At 42.2% G+C, this 17,897-nt stretch overlaps 1 protein-coding gene across 3 annotated transcripts in view; it reads right to left on the reverse strand.

Annotated features, from left to right (window-relative positions):
- Positions 1–17,897, reverse strand: part of CDK14 (cyclin dependent kinase 14) — a 530,833-nt gene that overhangs the window by 252,720 nt on the left and 260,216 nt on the right. For all 3 annotated transcript variants that reach the window (XM_075922396.2, XM_014569231.3, XM_075922397.2), the window contains one exon: positions 8,383–8,445. In XM_075922396.2, the coding sequence (XP_075778511.2) occupies positions 8,383–8,445 (63 nt within the window). The remainder of the gene's footprint in view (positions 1–8,382; positions 8,446–17,897) is intronic.

The raw sequence follows: 17,897 nt of genomic DNA on the forward strand, positions 1-17,897 counted from the left end.
TTGGGTTGTTAATTTCCAGATTGGTCATTAGCTTCTGAAATTATTCAAGTGTCAAGAATAGATATTACTTTAAAAACTATAACCATTAGTTAAGGGATAATGTTCATGACAAAGGAGTATGAGAGGCAATAAATGAATTCTGCAAGTGATGATTAAATGACAATGAGAAGATGAGATTTTTTTTAAGTAAGAGCACACATCATTTAATGTATGTATATTTCAACATTCTCAGCATTATTCTGTACTTCCTATTTTTGGAAGCCAGTAGTAGAAGACTACTTAAAATATATTCCTAATCTTATTTGGGATTTGTATTCACACAGATTCCACTGCATGTCCTCTCACTCAAATTTTTATTTCATTCTGTTCTGTGCAGTCTGTTATATTTCTCAACTGTTATCTCTATAATCTAATCTGTCCTCTCTAAACAGTCACACACACGCTCAAGTATTAGTCTCCCACAGAGATTTGCCTACCTGTTTCACTAATACCTATGACTTCAAAGCCCTCCCTCACATTCCAGCTCACCTATTTTTGTTTTTTATAAATAAAACCAGACTCCGTTTTCCTGCTCAAACCGGAATCCTGCAATCTTTTCAGAGTTTAGGCTGCTGGCATGAGAAACAGGAGACCTTTAACTTCCATTCTCTGCTTTGTCACAGACTCAGTTACCCTCTCTTTGTGCCTCAGTCCCCCAGGGATGATGTAAAAATAAAATAAAATGTGGGGTATCTTATAATATGGTAATGACAGACAGGTATGTAAACCGTGGCTAGTTTTAGATAGTATTGCCGAAGCAGACAGGGCAGTTACTAGATGCAATCTTAGGCTACATCTAGACTGCAGGCTTCTTTCGAAAGAAGTTTTTTTCTGAAGAGATCTTCCAAAAAAAAAAAACTTCTTCCAAAAGAGAGTGTCCACACACAAAAGAGCATTGAAAAAAATTATCTGCTTTTTCGAAAGAGAGCGTCCAGACTCAATGGACCCCCTTGCACAGCCATTTCTTGCTTCTGCTGCATGCTTGCATACCTATTCAAGGGACAGCAAAGCTCTTGTAGTACCTGCTGTGGTTGCTCAGCTTTTTTGAACTCCACAGCTTTTCTGTTGGTGCCATGGAGCTGGAGCTGGAGCTGAAGCTGAAGCTGCTCCAGGCACGCAAAGGTCCGACACAACCATGCTGCAGTTTCTGCAGCACTTTGTGCCAGCTGCCTTCCTGGTCCTGATTGAGCTCAACTCTGAGCTCATTCTGGAGATCCTCTCTCTGGAGCGGGGAGCTCCACTCTTGCAACCGCAACTCACTGTGGAGTGGCGTTTCTGGAGGCTGGACACCAGTTCTGACTGGTGGGACCAGCTGGTCATGGAGCGGCAGGATGACCAGCAGTGGCTCCAAAACTTCAGTTTGTGGAAGGCCACATTTTTGGAGCTGTGTTCCTGGCTCGCCCCTGCCATTCGGACACACAACACCCACCTACGGCCCGCCATCCCCCTGGAGAAGTAGGTCGCAATCAACATCTGGAAGCTTGCCACCCCTGACAGCTACCCGTCGGAGGGCAACCAGTTTGGTGTGGGGAAGTCCACCGTCGGGGCCCTCCTCATGGAGGTAAGGCACTCTGGGGCTGCAGTCCCTGGAAGGGGGAAGTGTGTCTGGGGTCATGCCTGCGCCCTTGTGACTAGCCTGCTTCCAGCTGTGGCAGATGCTGGGAAGGGGCCCCTCATGGCCAGACGTGTGTGGACTCCCCTGAGCCTGGCAGCAGGAGGCCATCAGAACAGTGGTATTAGGTGGCAGTGGAGTGAGCTGCTCCTTCCAACCTCCTTTCAATCACAGTAGGTCCTAGCAGCCTCGTTTTGTCATTCTGGATATTTTTTGCATGGGAGAATGAGAAAGTGTATTAATTTTATGTGACCGTCTCAACTCCTGAGCAATGCACTTTAGGGTTCTACCCCACTAGTTGAGACACACCATATTAGAAGAAAATGTTCAATCTTACCTATAATAAAACAACCTTTTTCCAATCTAAGTTGTCTTATGAACACAAATACAAAAGAACCAAAACTTGCCTGAAATGTTAAATCTCAGCAATTTTTCAGTACCTTCAGCCTACTTCGATACAATATCAACTCATATAATCTAAAGAGAATTAGCCTCCATATTTTTTCTCTACTTCAGACAGGGATGCAAAAGTAATCCAGGCATGATTATTACGGTCTCAAATTCCATCTGTTCTATTAACTCTAGGATTTATAGGAAATTATATCAACCAATAAAATAACCAATATATTAAGAAGGGAAGGGCATTTGGATTTCAGAACAAATGAAGATATATTTGGAAATGTGATCCTCTGATTATATTTAGGTACTAACTGAAAGTAGAAAATCTGAGAACAATTTAAAAGGGACAAACCTTCCCATTAGAGTTTGGGAAAATAAAGAAAAAAAAATCAAAAATGAACTAGATTATAATGTTTCCAACTTTTGAATTGCTGATAATCAGACTGCTTCTCCACTATTCTCATCTCCCTAAGGCCCCGCCCCTTCTTCACTATTTCCCCCCAAGCCCCGCCCCATCACACACTCCACTTCCTCCTCTCCCCTTGTTGTTTGGTGGATCGTCCCAAGGAGCCTGCCTATAGGTAGGAGGCAGCCCTGGCCGAGCAGGGGCTGTCATGGGTTGATGACCTGATAATTCCCCCACTCCACAGTAACTGGACTTTTGGTTCAGGTGTCAATAGGATTGCTAGGTCTGCTTTTTGACTGGACTTTCTGGATGGAAAACTAGGTACCTAGAAACCCTATCTGGCACCTGGACACAGAAGCCAGATAAGTGGCAAGAACCCTAATAGGTTATAAGTTTGCAAAATTGGAATAATTTTACAGATGGCCACTGCTAGCACTCAGGAGACCTGGGGACCAAAAAAGTCCCCAAAACTATATGGAATGACCATGAGATGGCCAGAGAACAAAAGAAAAGAAGAGCAGATAAGCAGGGAGCCAGCTAGCAAAAGTCATATGGGGAAAGGGTGCTGTGGCCATCTGAGTTTATGCTGCTGGAAGCAATCACATCCACAGCTGGGGACTAGGAAGTGCAAGCAACTTTCACAGGCAGTAACAGCTGGGGAAAGAGATCTGAGTAGAACTCCCAGTAACCTGGGCTGGCTGCAGTGGAGCGAAAACAATGAAAGTCTGAGGAACAGAAAGCCAGAACTGCCCCGAGAGAGACCTAGGGCAGAATCTGGATTTTATGCCACTTGCGATTCTGTCCCAAAGATAAAACCCTGGGCAACTGCACTGCCTTCCAATTGCAAATAAAGAATAAATCCGATTCACAATTAGGCTGGGATGTCCCAGGGAGACCAAAACATTAATTAAGGATGCTTTTGTTTCTACATACTCAGTGCAGTTACTGATACCAGAAGTCATTGCAGTTAGTATAAATGTTGTTTTATAGGAATTAAATTGTATAGCAGTCTGCAGAAAAAATATTTACATATTTATAGTGGCTTAATACTAAATACACTGGAATGTAGACTATGGATGCATGCTTCAAGAACGAAGATAAAAATAGAATGCCTTAAACCACCTGTAGCTTATTACCACAGTACAGTCCAGACAGCTTGATTAATTTGAAATTATATTTTAAGAACTGATCTGGGGAAGGATTTATGCGGTATTTCCTTGTGCCATGGACAGTGGAAGGAAGCACTACCATAAACACCTACTTCAGGCAAGTCGGACTAAATTTCTTATGAAATCACATGTTAACTTTTTCTTTATTCAGGTATCTACTCTGCTTGGACAACCTCCTCTTGCTTTCCATGAGCCTAGTTTTTCTTTCCACTACTTGTGTCCTTTAGACCATTTTCAGCTCCCTCTTACTAGGGAACTAAATTGGGAATATTAAATGCACAAAAATAGGAATTTGGGGGAAGAAGGGGAGTTAAATGGAAATGAGAATTTAAAATATCCAGTGAGGGGCTGCTGGAATCAGGGGCTTAGCTGGGAGAGAAAGGTGTCCAGTTTTAAACTGCTCCTACACTTTTCTTTTTTCCTGCTGCTCTCCTTTCTCCTAAAACAATCTTTGAACTCAAGTTCTTACATCAAGACTTTGAACTAAAGTGTCTTAATGCAACTCCTAGTTTAACTCCTTACTCAAGGACACATTTCAAAGCAGCTCAGCTGCTTCTCCAGCACTGCTGAATGCTGTGAGTAGGCTGACAAAGTGTCAGGAGTAAGGGCCTGCAGTTAGCCTACTTACCTGCTAGCTTACCTGCAGGCAGTCTTAGGAGCACTGCTGGGCTCCAGCTGATTCTCCTAATTGGCCAAATTGCACAAGTGGCTGAGGGGAATCAACAAAGGCCTGCTCTTAAGACCACTAGCCACAGGATGCTAGCTGTTCAAAGCATTTGGCCCCTGGCTGAAGTAACTTCTTGTTTCTGCTTGTTCCCAGGCATGTTCCTGCCTGGCCTCACTCCAGGTAATCCAGTTCCGCCCCGTGGCTCTGATTCCTGACCTCAGCTCTGATCCTTGACTCTGGCATCTGACCCCAGGCTCTATTCCAGGATACCAATTCCAGCTCCAGCCACAAGGCATGACCATCCACGCCCTGATCCCTGACACAGTAAGCAGCAGTTTGCCTTTGAAGTTGTACAGCAACAGAAGCACTACTAGCAGCAGGACTTAAAGAGAAGCTGTTGCTTTTTCTCCCTTCCTAGCAAATGCATCCAGCAAATCTGGAGAAACAGCTGAGCAGCCTTGAAACATGCCTGTAAGTTGGAAGCTCAATAAAGAGCAATATGAGTGGGCTAATTCTGATGCTGCCTCAGCTATTGCTTAGGGACTCCTTGCAATAGAACTTGAGTAGGAGAATTGGAGCAGACATGCAATGCACAGAAAGGCCATGCACACTCTACCCAGTAATGAGCTCACCTGTGCACTTATATGAAGGAGGGACAGGTGTGGCTTTGTGAATTATCATGCTCTAGCTAACCAGATATGTTATAAATGCAATGACTGTTTCATGCTAAGACCTCCACAGTCTTGAGATTAATAACACACAAAGACAGACACACGCACACACACACACACACACACACACACACACACACACACACACACAAGTATGTGTTCATATGTCTGGACATGCCTGTTTCTTTCTCTCCGCCACCCCCTCCTTCCCCAGCTCAACTACTCAGGCAGGACACTGGACTGAACTTCTCTTCAGTTTCTTCACAAGAACCCAAGATGAGGAATTTAAAAAAGGAAGCTGAGGGAGGAAGACAGAAGGGAGTTTGGGCTGTAAACTAAGAGGCTGTGTCTAGACTGTCCAGTTTTTCTGGAAAATCAGCTGTCTACACTGGCCGCTTGAATTTCCACAAAAGCACTGACTTCCTACTGTAAGAAATCAGTGCTTCTTGCAGAAATACTATTCTGCTCCCCTTCAGGCAAAAGTCCCTTTTGCGCAAAGCTTTTGTGCAAAAGGGCCAGTGTAGACAGCTCAGATTTGTTTTCCGCAAAAAAGCCCCGATCGCAAAAATGGCAATCGGGGCTTTTTTGCAGAAAAGCACGTCTAGATTGGCATGGACGCTTTTCCGCAAAAAGTTCTTTTGCAGAAAAGCGTCCATGCCAATCTAGACGCTCTGTTTCGAAAATGCTTTTAACAGAAAACTTTTTTTCTTTAATTCATTGTTAAAAAAAGATTGAGACATCTCAAGAAAACAGCCACAGAATTAATACTGAGTGAGTAGCAGGGAAACAATCTGCAGGGAATGAAGTTACTGTAGCCGTACTACTTGTAAGAGACATATTAAATATTAATTATAGTTCTGGGAGAAAATTTTGTGGCTTATATTCTAGCTGAAGAATGTTTCTCTAAGAAATTGTAGGATTCGGGGGGAGAAGAATGCAAAATTTCATTTAAACATCCTGGAACAAATTGGTAAGAGTCATCAACATTGCCTGAGATTTGAAGGTTCCAAAATATTCTCTCAATAGTTTGTGAAACTATTGTATCACAAAATTTCAGGATTTCAAAATGCCACATATTTGAATTTGTCAAAAAGCTATGGCAAACATCTCCCTGTCAATTTTGGGAGAAAACAGAAAAGAAAGTGCAACAGAGACAGACGTAGACACACCTAATGGCCGATGGTGACAGAACAGGAAGAGAATGTATAACCTTTGGTTCCATCTCCAGGAGTAGTATGTGCATCTGTACTAAATCATACACCCCCGTTTCTGCCAACCCCACTGGAGAGCATAATATAAGCCAGCTTCCACACAGGGAAACTAAATACAAAAGTATATTCCAAAGCAATATTAACCACCTTAACAAAAATGCCATATGGGGAAGTAAGGGGGGGAAATCTCAAACATTTCACAATCTGAATACTTACCAAAACTATGGCTGATAGGAGTCCTCTGTTCCACACAAACCCTCCACCTTTACTTAGAACACGAGGCATAACCCCCTAAGGACTCTCAGAGGAATGTTCGGGGGGAGCATGTAGTGTGGATCAGTGCCACCTCCAACCCCATTCAGTACCCAGGCCCGATTCGCCTCCAGGTCCAGGTCTACCCTTAGTCCCTCTACGTCCCCAGCCCATTTGTCCCCCATGCCACTCTCAGCCCAGCTCTATCCTCACTCCCTCTCCACTCAGATCTGCACCACCTCTAGCCCCAGCTCCTCCCTCATCACCAGGTCTGCCCCCAGCTCCACCTTTAGCCCAAGCTCCACTGCTGAGAAAGTAATGGGAGGGACTACTGGAGGAAGGGTACTGACAGATTCAGTTACCAGTAATGGGGTGGGGGACACAAATGGAAAACTTTGAGCACCACTGACTTAGAACAGCTTTCTTGCTATCACAGAGCAGGCCCCACTCCCGTGTCTTGGAGAACCTTTCTGGTGTCTTCATAAGGCCACCACGCAGAACCACTATGCTCCTAAAGCCCTGAATGGTCTTTAGGATGTGGAGTAGGTCCTCCTTCCTTACCCCACAGTTATGCAGCAAGTGTCACAAAGCCTACAGTACCCACAGAAAACAGATTCTGGTAATTAGTCTACATTCAACATAAATCCTTAACATGGCTGGTACATATTTTTCTCTGTACACACAGGCAACTTATTTGGATCCCAAGAATGTAACACAGCTGTGCATAAAACATGGTTGTTGCTCTAGCATGCTCTGAGCACTCTCTAATGAGAGTCACTTTGTATTTGTTATATAAAAATACTAAAAGCACACTAAAGGAAGTTTTTGTCCTTTAAAAACTTATGATAGACACATACATTTATCTACAGTTATGCACTGTAGATAACAATTTTAGTGGAAGCAAGGGACAACTAACCAAATTAACGTTATCCAACTATCTGAGGTACAATGGTGATCACATTTAAAATACTCCAATTCTTTCCTTTTCTTTTTTAAAATATTTTATTTTATGCCTTTAAACACACCTTTTGAATTTTCCATGGGAAAAATCTTTACTTTTGCTCGTGAGCTCTTTTATTCCTCCATTTTTAGAAAGTAAAACACTGAAGTAAAATTCTCAGCATTGTAAGTGGGTATTTAAACATTTCAGCAGCAGCAGAACAATGGGAACAGTGTCAAAGCACAAGACCAATTCAACAAGTATTACCGGGGTGGTCAGTACATGAAAGACACACTTGGCATGTCTGATTGACTTCTGTTCTATGCTAAAATAATTTGGCTGACTTCCTAGAAGGTAGCTATGAATCAAAATCTCAGAAGAGATCTCTTTTCTTTCCTCTTTATTAAGCCCAAATAATACAAAGAATCCTTGGGTGCATACTATGTGATACTTAATATAAGAATATAAATTAAAAAAAGAAAATGAAGCAATATCTTAAAACTAATTGAAAATAAAGGTTCTAAACTACATTTTAAAAAGCACTGAAGAAAAATATTCATCTGCTATAAATCAATGTAGCATAGATTAATCAATGAAGCTATACTGATTTACACTAGCTGAGGCACGTTTCTCAGTTTAAAATAATTCAGTCAAGGGTGTGGATTTTTGTTTTGTTCTTCTTGAGGAGGCAGGGTTGGGGGAGAGGGGTTGACACTATTTTCATATCTTCCAAGAAAGCAAAAAAAATGTACTCTATCACCTTAAAATAATATTGTACATTAACAATGGCTCACCATTCACTTATACTGCTCACGCTGTTCTTCTGTTGTGCAAGTGTTTAAATTAGTATCGTTTTTTTCATTTGAAAAAATGTAACATCAATAACATTTACTCAGATGGACATTAATTTTCCTTTAGCTTGTAAGAAAAGCATCGGTGAAATATTTCACCCCATGTTCTACACAAATTTACTGTTACTATATTCTGACTGAAAGTGTCCTTTTATCTATTCTTACCTTGACATTGTCTGGATGAAGTCCTCCAGGATGTTTGTCCATGTACTGACATAAATCAGTGTGCTGGAAAAAGTCAAAGGGGAAAATTGTATTAATATCCCCATGACTACAATAGATCAATATTCTTACACTTCAAAGTCACTGTTTTCTGTGGACAGAGCAAATGGAAGTAAAAAACATTTTCTCAGTTATGCCATGTTGTCTTTACCTCCAGGCTCCATTCTTATTAAGCATCTCTTTAATGTGACTCATAAAACTATTTCTAAGAATAAATTGAATCTAGTTTCCTTCTAATCGGTCCTGCATATAGTTAATTTACTAATTTAAAATCTTAATCTACCACGTATGATATGGTATCTCTTAAATTAGATGGATCCGTATTACCATCAGTGCCCTATAGGTTACCTCATGGTGGGGGAAGCTTACAAGAAAAACATCACAAAATCTGCCCACATCATTTAAATAAAACACCTCTGGAGTCAACGTTCCATAAGAGTAAGTCAAGCAAGATTCTGGCCCAGGATTACTTATCAAAATAATGCTTAAAATAGCTGAAGAATAGATAGCCGAATACTGCTCAGTACCAAAAAAATATGATGAAACATGGCAACAGGCATGTGCATACATATGAGTGGACAATTATTAGAGATGTCAGAAGCAGTTTGAGGTTTCCACTGAAAGCAGGATTAAAATTAGTTTCTCACTTTAAATTAATGCAGTCTCTGAATTTACTACAATAAGTCTTCAGAAGACAACTGAATTCTCCATATACATTTTTAGTAAACATTTATTAAAATTTGAAATCCCTCCACCCTTCCTCCCTCGCTTCTGTCAGGATTTTTTTTTTTTTGGCTCCACCCAGTATGCACCCTTTATCAAGTAAGATGGTACTTTGATTCTCTGCTCTGTAATCACAAGTTAATTTCTGAAATTTTATCAGAATTGAAAGAAAAATATTAATTGGCATAACCATCACCAAATTGGAGCTGATCTTTCTATTCAGAAACTTGGAACTGCATGTGGAGGGGAAAGATTAAAGCAGCATTCTGTTTACTGTGTGTAAACACAGTGGTCAAGGAGAGAGTCTGGGACTGAAATTTTCTTTTTCAAACCAGACTTCTTTCTTGGGCCTCATTTTGCTACCCATACAACTCCAGGATCCCTTCTTTTATATGTTCATTCAGAAGCCTACTATGTACCTACACACTATCCTCTGGATAGGATTCAAATTATCAGTAACACTTTGTTGCCTTCTTGTGTCCATACCCAAGCTTTATTCTCACATCCCTTCTCCCATATGCCAATATTAGTATTAGAAAAATCATGTGGGACTAAATCAATTTGATGAAATAAATTTAAAGTTGATGCAAGTATAAATATATTATTTAAAACATTATTTCTTTAATGCATGCTAAAAGATGCATAATTTCAGTTGGCTATGCATTAAAGAAACTCCGCTGTGGCTTAAAGATAGCAAATATTCTATGTGTAGTGGAAACGTCTGTCTGTCAGTCAGATGGAAGGGGAATATATTCAAAGAGCATGAAGATATAAGGACAGGAAGCAATTTCCTTCCAAACACAGGCTACAAAAAATAACATTTATGGTTCAATTTGTACTTAACGTATCAGTGCAGTCGTCTAACAAAGAAAATAAAATGTTAGCTCATGCATTTACTTCCCCCATCAGCAGGGTTTCCAAATATGGTTTGATGAATTCCTGGAGGTTTCACTGAATAACTTAATCTTTAATTAAAAATTAATCTTTAATTCTTAGAGGCTCCAAGACAATCCTGGAGGGTAAGCAACCTAACCTATCAGTGGTAGTGTGAGTTAGTTAAATTGTATTTTGAACAAAGGTTTATACTTTAAATGTGGTTTAGATTCAAATTTTTCCAGCTCTAAAAGCCACTTCAGCATTGGTTCCCCAATCTTTCTTTCTAAATCTTCTGGGACCATAGCAAGAACTAGCCAATCACTCTTGATAATTCATCACTACATTGCACACTCAAGTTTGTTTCACTGATTGATTATTATGCTCCCTTTATGTTGATACAAAAAGTCACCTTTGTCACCTTCTAGGTGTGAAGTGATTGATACTTCTTGAGCACCAACTCTAGCACAAATATATTGCGCCTTTTGGCAAAACATCTGAAACATCATTACTGCAATGATGTAAACTTTTCTTTTCCAGAATAGGTTTCCTCCTCTCAATTTCTCTCCTATTATAGCAGTAAAATGGCAACCTCAATGCAACAAAATGTTCTCGTTTAACTTGAATGTGAACTTTCGAATGAAGACAAATTCCATTGTTTTTGATATGTTCCAGTTAAAATTTTTGACGAAAACCTCACTGAAATTTGCTTTTTAAAAACACACAATGAAAGACAAGCATTGCCCTATATTATGTATATCACAGAGGAACTGAACCTGGGACCTCTGGAGCTTACAACATGAGTCTCCATAGCTTAAGCTAAAAGCCAGTTTCTTCGCAACTAAGGGTATGTCTACACTACAGAGTTTTGTCAGAAAAACAGCCATTTTTCCTGACAAAGCTTGAGGAACATCCACACTGCAATTGCGTTCCTCCGCAAGAAAATCGAAAGAACAGAGGGGTTTTTCCAGCATTGGTAATCCTCATTCTACGAGGAAGAAGCCTTTTTGCCAAAGAGCTCCTTCGGAAAAAGGCATGTGTGGACAGAGAAGAGGGAGTTCTTTCGCAAGAAGAGGAAAGAGAAAAAAGCTCAGGTGCTCTGGTGGCCATTCCATTCATAGCGATCAGAGCTGACATGCGAGAGAGTGTCCATTCAGTCTGGATGCTCTCTTTCAAAAAAGTAGGTCATTTTTTCAATGTGCTTGGGCAGTGTGGACACTCTTTTACAGAAGAAGTTTTTCTGAAGATCTCTTTCAAAAAAAGTTTCCTCCAAAAGAAGCCTGTGGTCTAGACACAGCCTAAGACTATAGAGTAGGCTTACCATATTCGAACTTTCAAAAAAGAGGACACTCCTGAAAGAGAGTGTATCAGTATCTACCAACTCATGTTGTATTCATGTGTAAACATCAGTATACTATAGTATAGTATATATAACACATTAATACAATGTGAGCATACACAAGTAATAGTGAGTATATGCTTTTATAAGTCTTTTAATAAACCTGTAACTGTTTAAGCTTTAACCTGACTCCTTCAGTTGCTGTAATAGAACCAAGCACAATTTAAAAGAACTTCAGCCGGTCATAAAGGGACAGACATAGGGAGAGCTTGGGCGTTTGGATCTGTGTCACTCCCAGGTGACAAGATCCGTTGGGGCACCTTTTCAGCCTTTCCTAGGCTGCCCGCTGCAAAGGAACTTTGTGTTCTAGCAGCTAAAATCTAAGGTGTAATAAGCTCTTCCTATAAAGGGGCGTCTGTTGGCCTGCTGGCCACCCTCTGCGACGGGACCCCGGTCCTAGCAATAAAGACACGGACGTTAAACCTTTTCTCGGAAACATACACACGCACACTGCCCTGACCATTGGCTGACAGCATGTCAATGGGGGAGCACGCAGAGCTCAGGAGAAACGTGGGGTTTGGCCTATGTGGATGTTTGCATGACTTCGGCGAGGACGTGCAGTTCAAGCCTGGAGGGTGCTGGCAGGACTCTGGGGGGGGGGGGGCAGAGGTCCAGTGCTAGGGAGGTTTAAAGAGGCTCTACAGGATTTGGGTCCATGAGAGGTATTTATGGGGCTCTGGGGGCCACAGGGATCAAGTTCATGGGGGTGTCAGCAGGTCTATGGTGGAGGGGCAGGTCTCAGGGGCTGCTGGGATCCCAGAACTCTTCTCCATGTGGCATTTGCAAGCTCTGAGACTCACAGTGACTCCTCCCACCCATTGCTAAGCAACTGCTGCTGAATCTACAGGCTACAGAAAGTCCAGACTTCTTCAAGGTGGCTGCAGGCAGGGCTAGGGAGCATGTGTGAGTGGGGATGGACTCAGTGGAGCAGGGAAGCGTCTGGCCTGTCACTGAATGAGCAGGGCAAAATCCCGGACATTTTTAAAACCCAGCTGGATGGAAATTTAAAGATCCAAAAGGAGGACGTGTCTGGGGAAAAAACGGACGTATGGCAACCCAAAGGTAGAGCACGTTCATTCTTCTCTCTCTAAGTGGTCTGCATGCTACTAGATGGGACAGTGAATCACACCCAGAAGATATGTGGGTGTGACGGGGCGAGGCAGCCCCGCACTGAACTTGCAGGGCCCAGCCATGGTTACCTGGCTTTAGAGGCCTCTCCTCCACAGCCCTACCGAGCATGCCCGGGCTATAGCTGTGCTATAAAAGCCTGGGGAAGGACTCAGTCTGGGGAGACAGCCGGAGGAGGAGGACTGGTGCAGGGAGCTCCCACTCAGCTGTTGCCGGGGACACCAGGAGAGGCTGGAAGGGACGTGGAGGTGAGTTGGAGTAATCCAGGGACTGCCTGCTGAGGGGACGCCGGCACGGAGCTTGCAGCAAGCTGGGCAAGTACAGGGGAAGGAACCACAGGGGACCAGGTAGGAAGCAGCCCAGGGCAGGAGCGGGAGCTGCCTCTCCTGCCCAGAGAACCTCGGCGCGTTTCGGCCGGATTGCCCCGCCGAGGGAGTGACCCGTTACCGGTCGCTCACAGGGCTGGGACCCGGTGGAGTAGGGTGGGCCCGGGTCCCCCTACCTGGGGTGCGTCCCCGCTACAACCCTGAACTACATTGTGGACTCAGGCTGGAGGGCCTTGGCCTTGCTTAAAAGGCCAGCTATAAAGCTGCATTGTGGACTCGGGCCTCAAGAGGGTAGGGGGGAGGGGCCCGCCAAAGTGGGTTACACATGCACGTGGTTTGGCAGTCCTGTCACACCTGCCCACATCACTGTGGGTTCTTTCATTTACTCAACAGGTCTGCAATTCAGGCAACCTGAATTTCCCCTGCAGCCCAGTGAGAATAGCACGGCTCAACAGACACCCTTATGGATTTCTCCACTCTTCCCATCCCCCCCACTCTATGCATCTGACTTGCAATCAGCCAAAAGAGATCACATAAGACACTAGGGCTTAGGCTGTCTAGCTTAATGGTCACAGCATGGCTGGTGTTATCACAAGGCAGAAGCCAGCCCACGAAGATCAGAGTAATTCAGGGGTGAGCAAAAGGGCCTCTGCAAGCTGGATCTGGCCCACCAAGAGGGTTGATCTGACCCAAAGAGGCCCTGCCAGTCCCCCACCCCCAGGCCAATTAGGACAAGTGGGTGTGTGTGGTGGCAGGAGACATGGCTGCCACGTGAGACCAGCCCTGGGTGCACTTCGGGGGGCCCATCGTGCTGACACCTGGCAAGAGGTGCCCTGTGCCCAACGCCTACGTAAGGTGAGCGGCCCCAGGACATAGGATCCTCCGGGTCACCTAGTCTGGGGCATGACGAGCCTGTAGGTCAGTAGGACTGAAGGTCAGTAGGATTTGGCCTCAGCTAGGCTCGGGCAGCCGCTAAGCAGCTGATTAGCGGGTCTGCTCTGTATGTGGCAAACTGAACCCTTAACACGTTATTACTTCTGGGACTAGGAACACCGGACTGTCCAGTTAGCAGCTTGATCCAAATCAGTAATGAAACAAGGGCTGGAAAACTCAGAACAATTTGTTCAACACTTGCACACACAAATGATGGGAGGGTCAACTGGATTTTAAGCTTTTTAAACAAAACAAAAAAACCCCTCAAAATCATTAGACTAATTAAGCAGAAACCAAAACAGATTTTGGTTAATCTACACTCTGGCAGTCCAGCACTCTGCATTTAATTTCAAAAAGGGGAATTACACAAAAATTGAGGAAATTAGTTAAACAGAAATTAAAAGGCACAGTGATGAGAGCCAAATCCCTGTAAGCTGCATGGAAACTTTTTAAAGACACCATAATAGAGGCCCAACTTAAATGTATACTCCAAATTAAAAAACATAGTAAGAGACCTAAAAAAGAGTCACTGTCGCTTAACCTCCATGTAAAAGAAGCAGTGAGGGACAAAAAGGCATCTTTCAAGAAATGAAGTCCAATCCCAGTGAGATAAATAGAAACGAACAAACACTATCAAATTAAGTGTAAAAATGTAATAAGAAAAGCAAAAAAATATTTAAGAATGGCTAGCCAAAAACTCAAAAAACAACAACAAAATGTTTTTAAGTACATTAGAAGCAGGAAGCCTGCTAAAAAACCAGTGGGTCCCCTAGACAATCAAGATACAAAAGGAGCAATCAAGGACATTGCGGAGAAGCTAAATGATTTCTTTGCATCAGTCTTCACTGACGCTGAGGATGTTGGAGAGATTCCCAAACCTGCACCATCCTTTGTGGGAGATGAATCTACTCTAAGTTGTTGGTTATACAGCAACATCTAACCTGTTCTTAAATACCTCCAGAGAGGGAGATTCCACCACCTCCCTTGGCAATTTATTCCAATATTTGACCACCCTGACAGTTAGGAATTTTTTCCTAATGTCCAATCTAAACCTCCCTTGCTGCACTTTAAGCCCATTACTCCTTGTCCTGTCCTCAGAAACCAAGAGGAACAAATTTTCTCCTTCCTCCTTGTGACACCCTTTTAGATATTTGAAAACCGCTATCATGTCCCCCCTTAATCTTCTTTTTTCCAAACTAAACAAGCCCAGTTCATGAAGCCTGGCTTCATAGGTCATGTTCTCTAAACCTTTAATCATTCTTGTCGCTCTTCTCTGGACCCTTTCCAATTTCTCCACATCTTTCTTGAAATGTGGCGCCCAGAACTGGACACAGTACTCCAGCTGAGGCCTAACTAGTGCAGAGTAGAGCGGCAGAATGACTTCACGAGTTTTGCTTACAACACACCTGTTGATACAACCTAGAATCATATTTGCTTTGTTTGCAACAGCATCACACTGTTGACTCATATTCAACTTGTGGTCCACTATGACCCCTAGATCTCTTTCCGCCATGCTCCTTCCAAGACAGTCGCTTCCCATCTTGTATGTATTTAACTGATTGTTCCTTCCTAAGTGGAGCACTTTGCATTTCTCTTTATTAAACTTCATCCTGTTTACCTCTGACCATTTCTCTAACTTGCTACGGTCATTTTGAATTATGTCCCTATCCTCCAAAGAAGTTGCAACCCCACCCAGTTTGGTATCATCTGCAAACTTAATAAGCGTACTCTCTATCCCAATATCTACAGCATTGATGAAGATATTGAACAGTACAGGTCCCAAAACAGACCCTTGCGGAACTCCACTTGTTATCCCTTTCCAGCAGGATTTAGCACCGTTAACAACTCTCTGACTACGGTTATCCAGCCAATTATGCACCCACCTTATCGTGGCCCTATCTAAGTTATATTTGCCTAGTTTATCAATAAGAATATCATGCGAGACCGTATCAAATGCCTTACTAAAGTCTAGGTATATGACATCCACCGCTTCTCCCTTATCCACAAGGCTCGTTATCCTATCAAAGAAAGCTATCAGATTAGTTTGGCATGACTTGTTCTTCACAAACCCATGCTGGCTATTCCCTATCACTTTATTACCTTCCAAGTGTTTGCATATGATTTCCTTAATTACCTGCTCCATTATCTTCCCTGGGACAGACGTTAAACTGACCGGTCTGTAGTTTCCTGGGTTGTTCTTATTCCCCTTTTTATAGATGGGCACAATGCTTGGTATGTGAGAGGGGGTGGGTATATAGTGCCTCCCCTGCACAGTTAATAAAACTCTGGCCTTACTTAGCGAGGCTGCGAACTTGCATCCACAACACCTGCACCTCATGGTGTGTGCAGGGTCCAGCTGCTCCATTCCCACTTCTATCCCTATTTGATCCATGTCCAAACCATTCAGCATGATGGTGCACAAGGAACCTTTAAGAGCACAGGCCTCAGTCATAGGCCCTTATTGGTTCTCTGTCTTTGGGGAATGCCCACAGGAAGTAAAGAAAAAGTTAATTCATAATGTAGACATTTTTCCCCTTCATCACTTCTCCTTCCATTTTCTGCTTGAGCATACTATTATTTAGCTCTATTATATTACCTAATTCTGTAAAGCAATTTGAGATGAAGCCCCAAGATATTTTACAACACTGTTTTATCCTGTAGTCTTAACATCCAATGCACTATAAATCTTTTTTGTTTTTTAAAACTAATATCCCATGGACACAAAGGATCAAATTTCACCTTAAGTTACACACACCAAATAATGAGTTTTCTATGATGCATTCCCTCCCAGTGTCTCAAAACACATTTTAAACTACAAAATTAGGATCACAACACCCAGAACAAAGGAAAACATCACCCGCCTTTTAAAACTGAAAAGAATGAGACATTTTAAATGACTTACTCAAGACAATACCTTAGAGTCTTTGAGAATGCCTTGAAGGCAGCAAAATTTCATGGGATTAACAAAGAGCAGAATTTGGCACAAGGACTATGGGTTTAAAGGATAAGGATATAGAATCAAAAAGCCTTACTTGGACTATCATTGTTTTGTTATTTTTCTCTGTAAACTGCCATGACAAATTTAAATTACTTTTGCAAATAACCCAGGGGGCAATATTTCATATTGTAATTATTTTTTTTGCCTAAAGTATGTTGCAGACCATGACAAGTGATTCTTATCCAGTAAAACCATGATGGATGGATGGATGGATGGATGGATGCATGCAAACAGTTGTAAAGGGGAAAACTACTCAGACAGCAAAGTTTATGTAAACTGTAATCTACTTCTGGGGAAGAGGGAATATATAAATAAATAAAATTAGGAGCAAGAGTTAAAGTTTTGGGCTTTCCACCCCACCACATAGCAATAAAGATTCAAATTATGAATAGATGAATAAACCACAAAGTACAGATGTCCAAGGACATGCTTTCATGGTTTATTTTTACTTCACATATTTTGCCCTTTGACTTTAGCCAGGTTAGAGATATGAGAGAATATACTATCAAACATGCAGGCGAGGAAATCTCACTAAAGATAGAGCTCATTTTATGAGACAATAACACACAAGCCTTTCCATAATAATTTTACTAATATCGTATTCCCCTAATTTGATTAATCATGTCTATTTCTCATGCAATATAATTTCTCTCCCTCCTCTCTCTCAACCATGATGAATCTACACGTGACTTAGCTGTCCCATAATTCTGTCTAATTGGTTTCAGCTGTCATTTCTGAAGCTGAAATGCATGGACAGCCTGGGGCTTGTGAATGGAAAACGAAGCATTTCCAACCACATTCCCATCATGTAAAACCAGCAATGTGAAAGAGCACTTCCATTAAAACAAAAACTGTACTATTTGGCTTCTGGCAATGACATCATGCAGCAGACAGATTGTATTGTTTCACTGAGGCAGCAAGACTGTTTCAAGCCATTCTTTTCTATAAAAAGAGTGCACACATTATTTATGCCCTACCAGTTTTACTGACTAAAACAGTTTCCCATTTTCACTAACAAATTCTTAAACTGACAAAACTGGCAGTTTACCAAAAACATTGATAGCTGTGATAACATTTA

The sequence above is a fragment of the Pelodiscus sinensis genome, chromosome 2 (assembly GCF_052426305.1).
Source record: "Pelodiscus sinensis isolate ZL-2025 chromosome 2, ASM5242630v1, whole genome shotgun sequence".
Classification (NCBI taxonomy): domain Eukaryota; kingdom Metazoa; phylum Chordata; order Testudines; family Trionychidae; genus Pelodiscus; species Pelodiscus sinensis.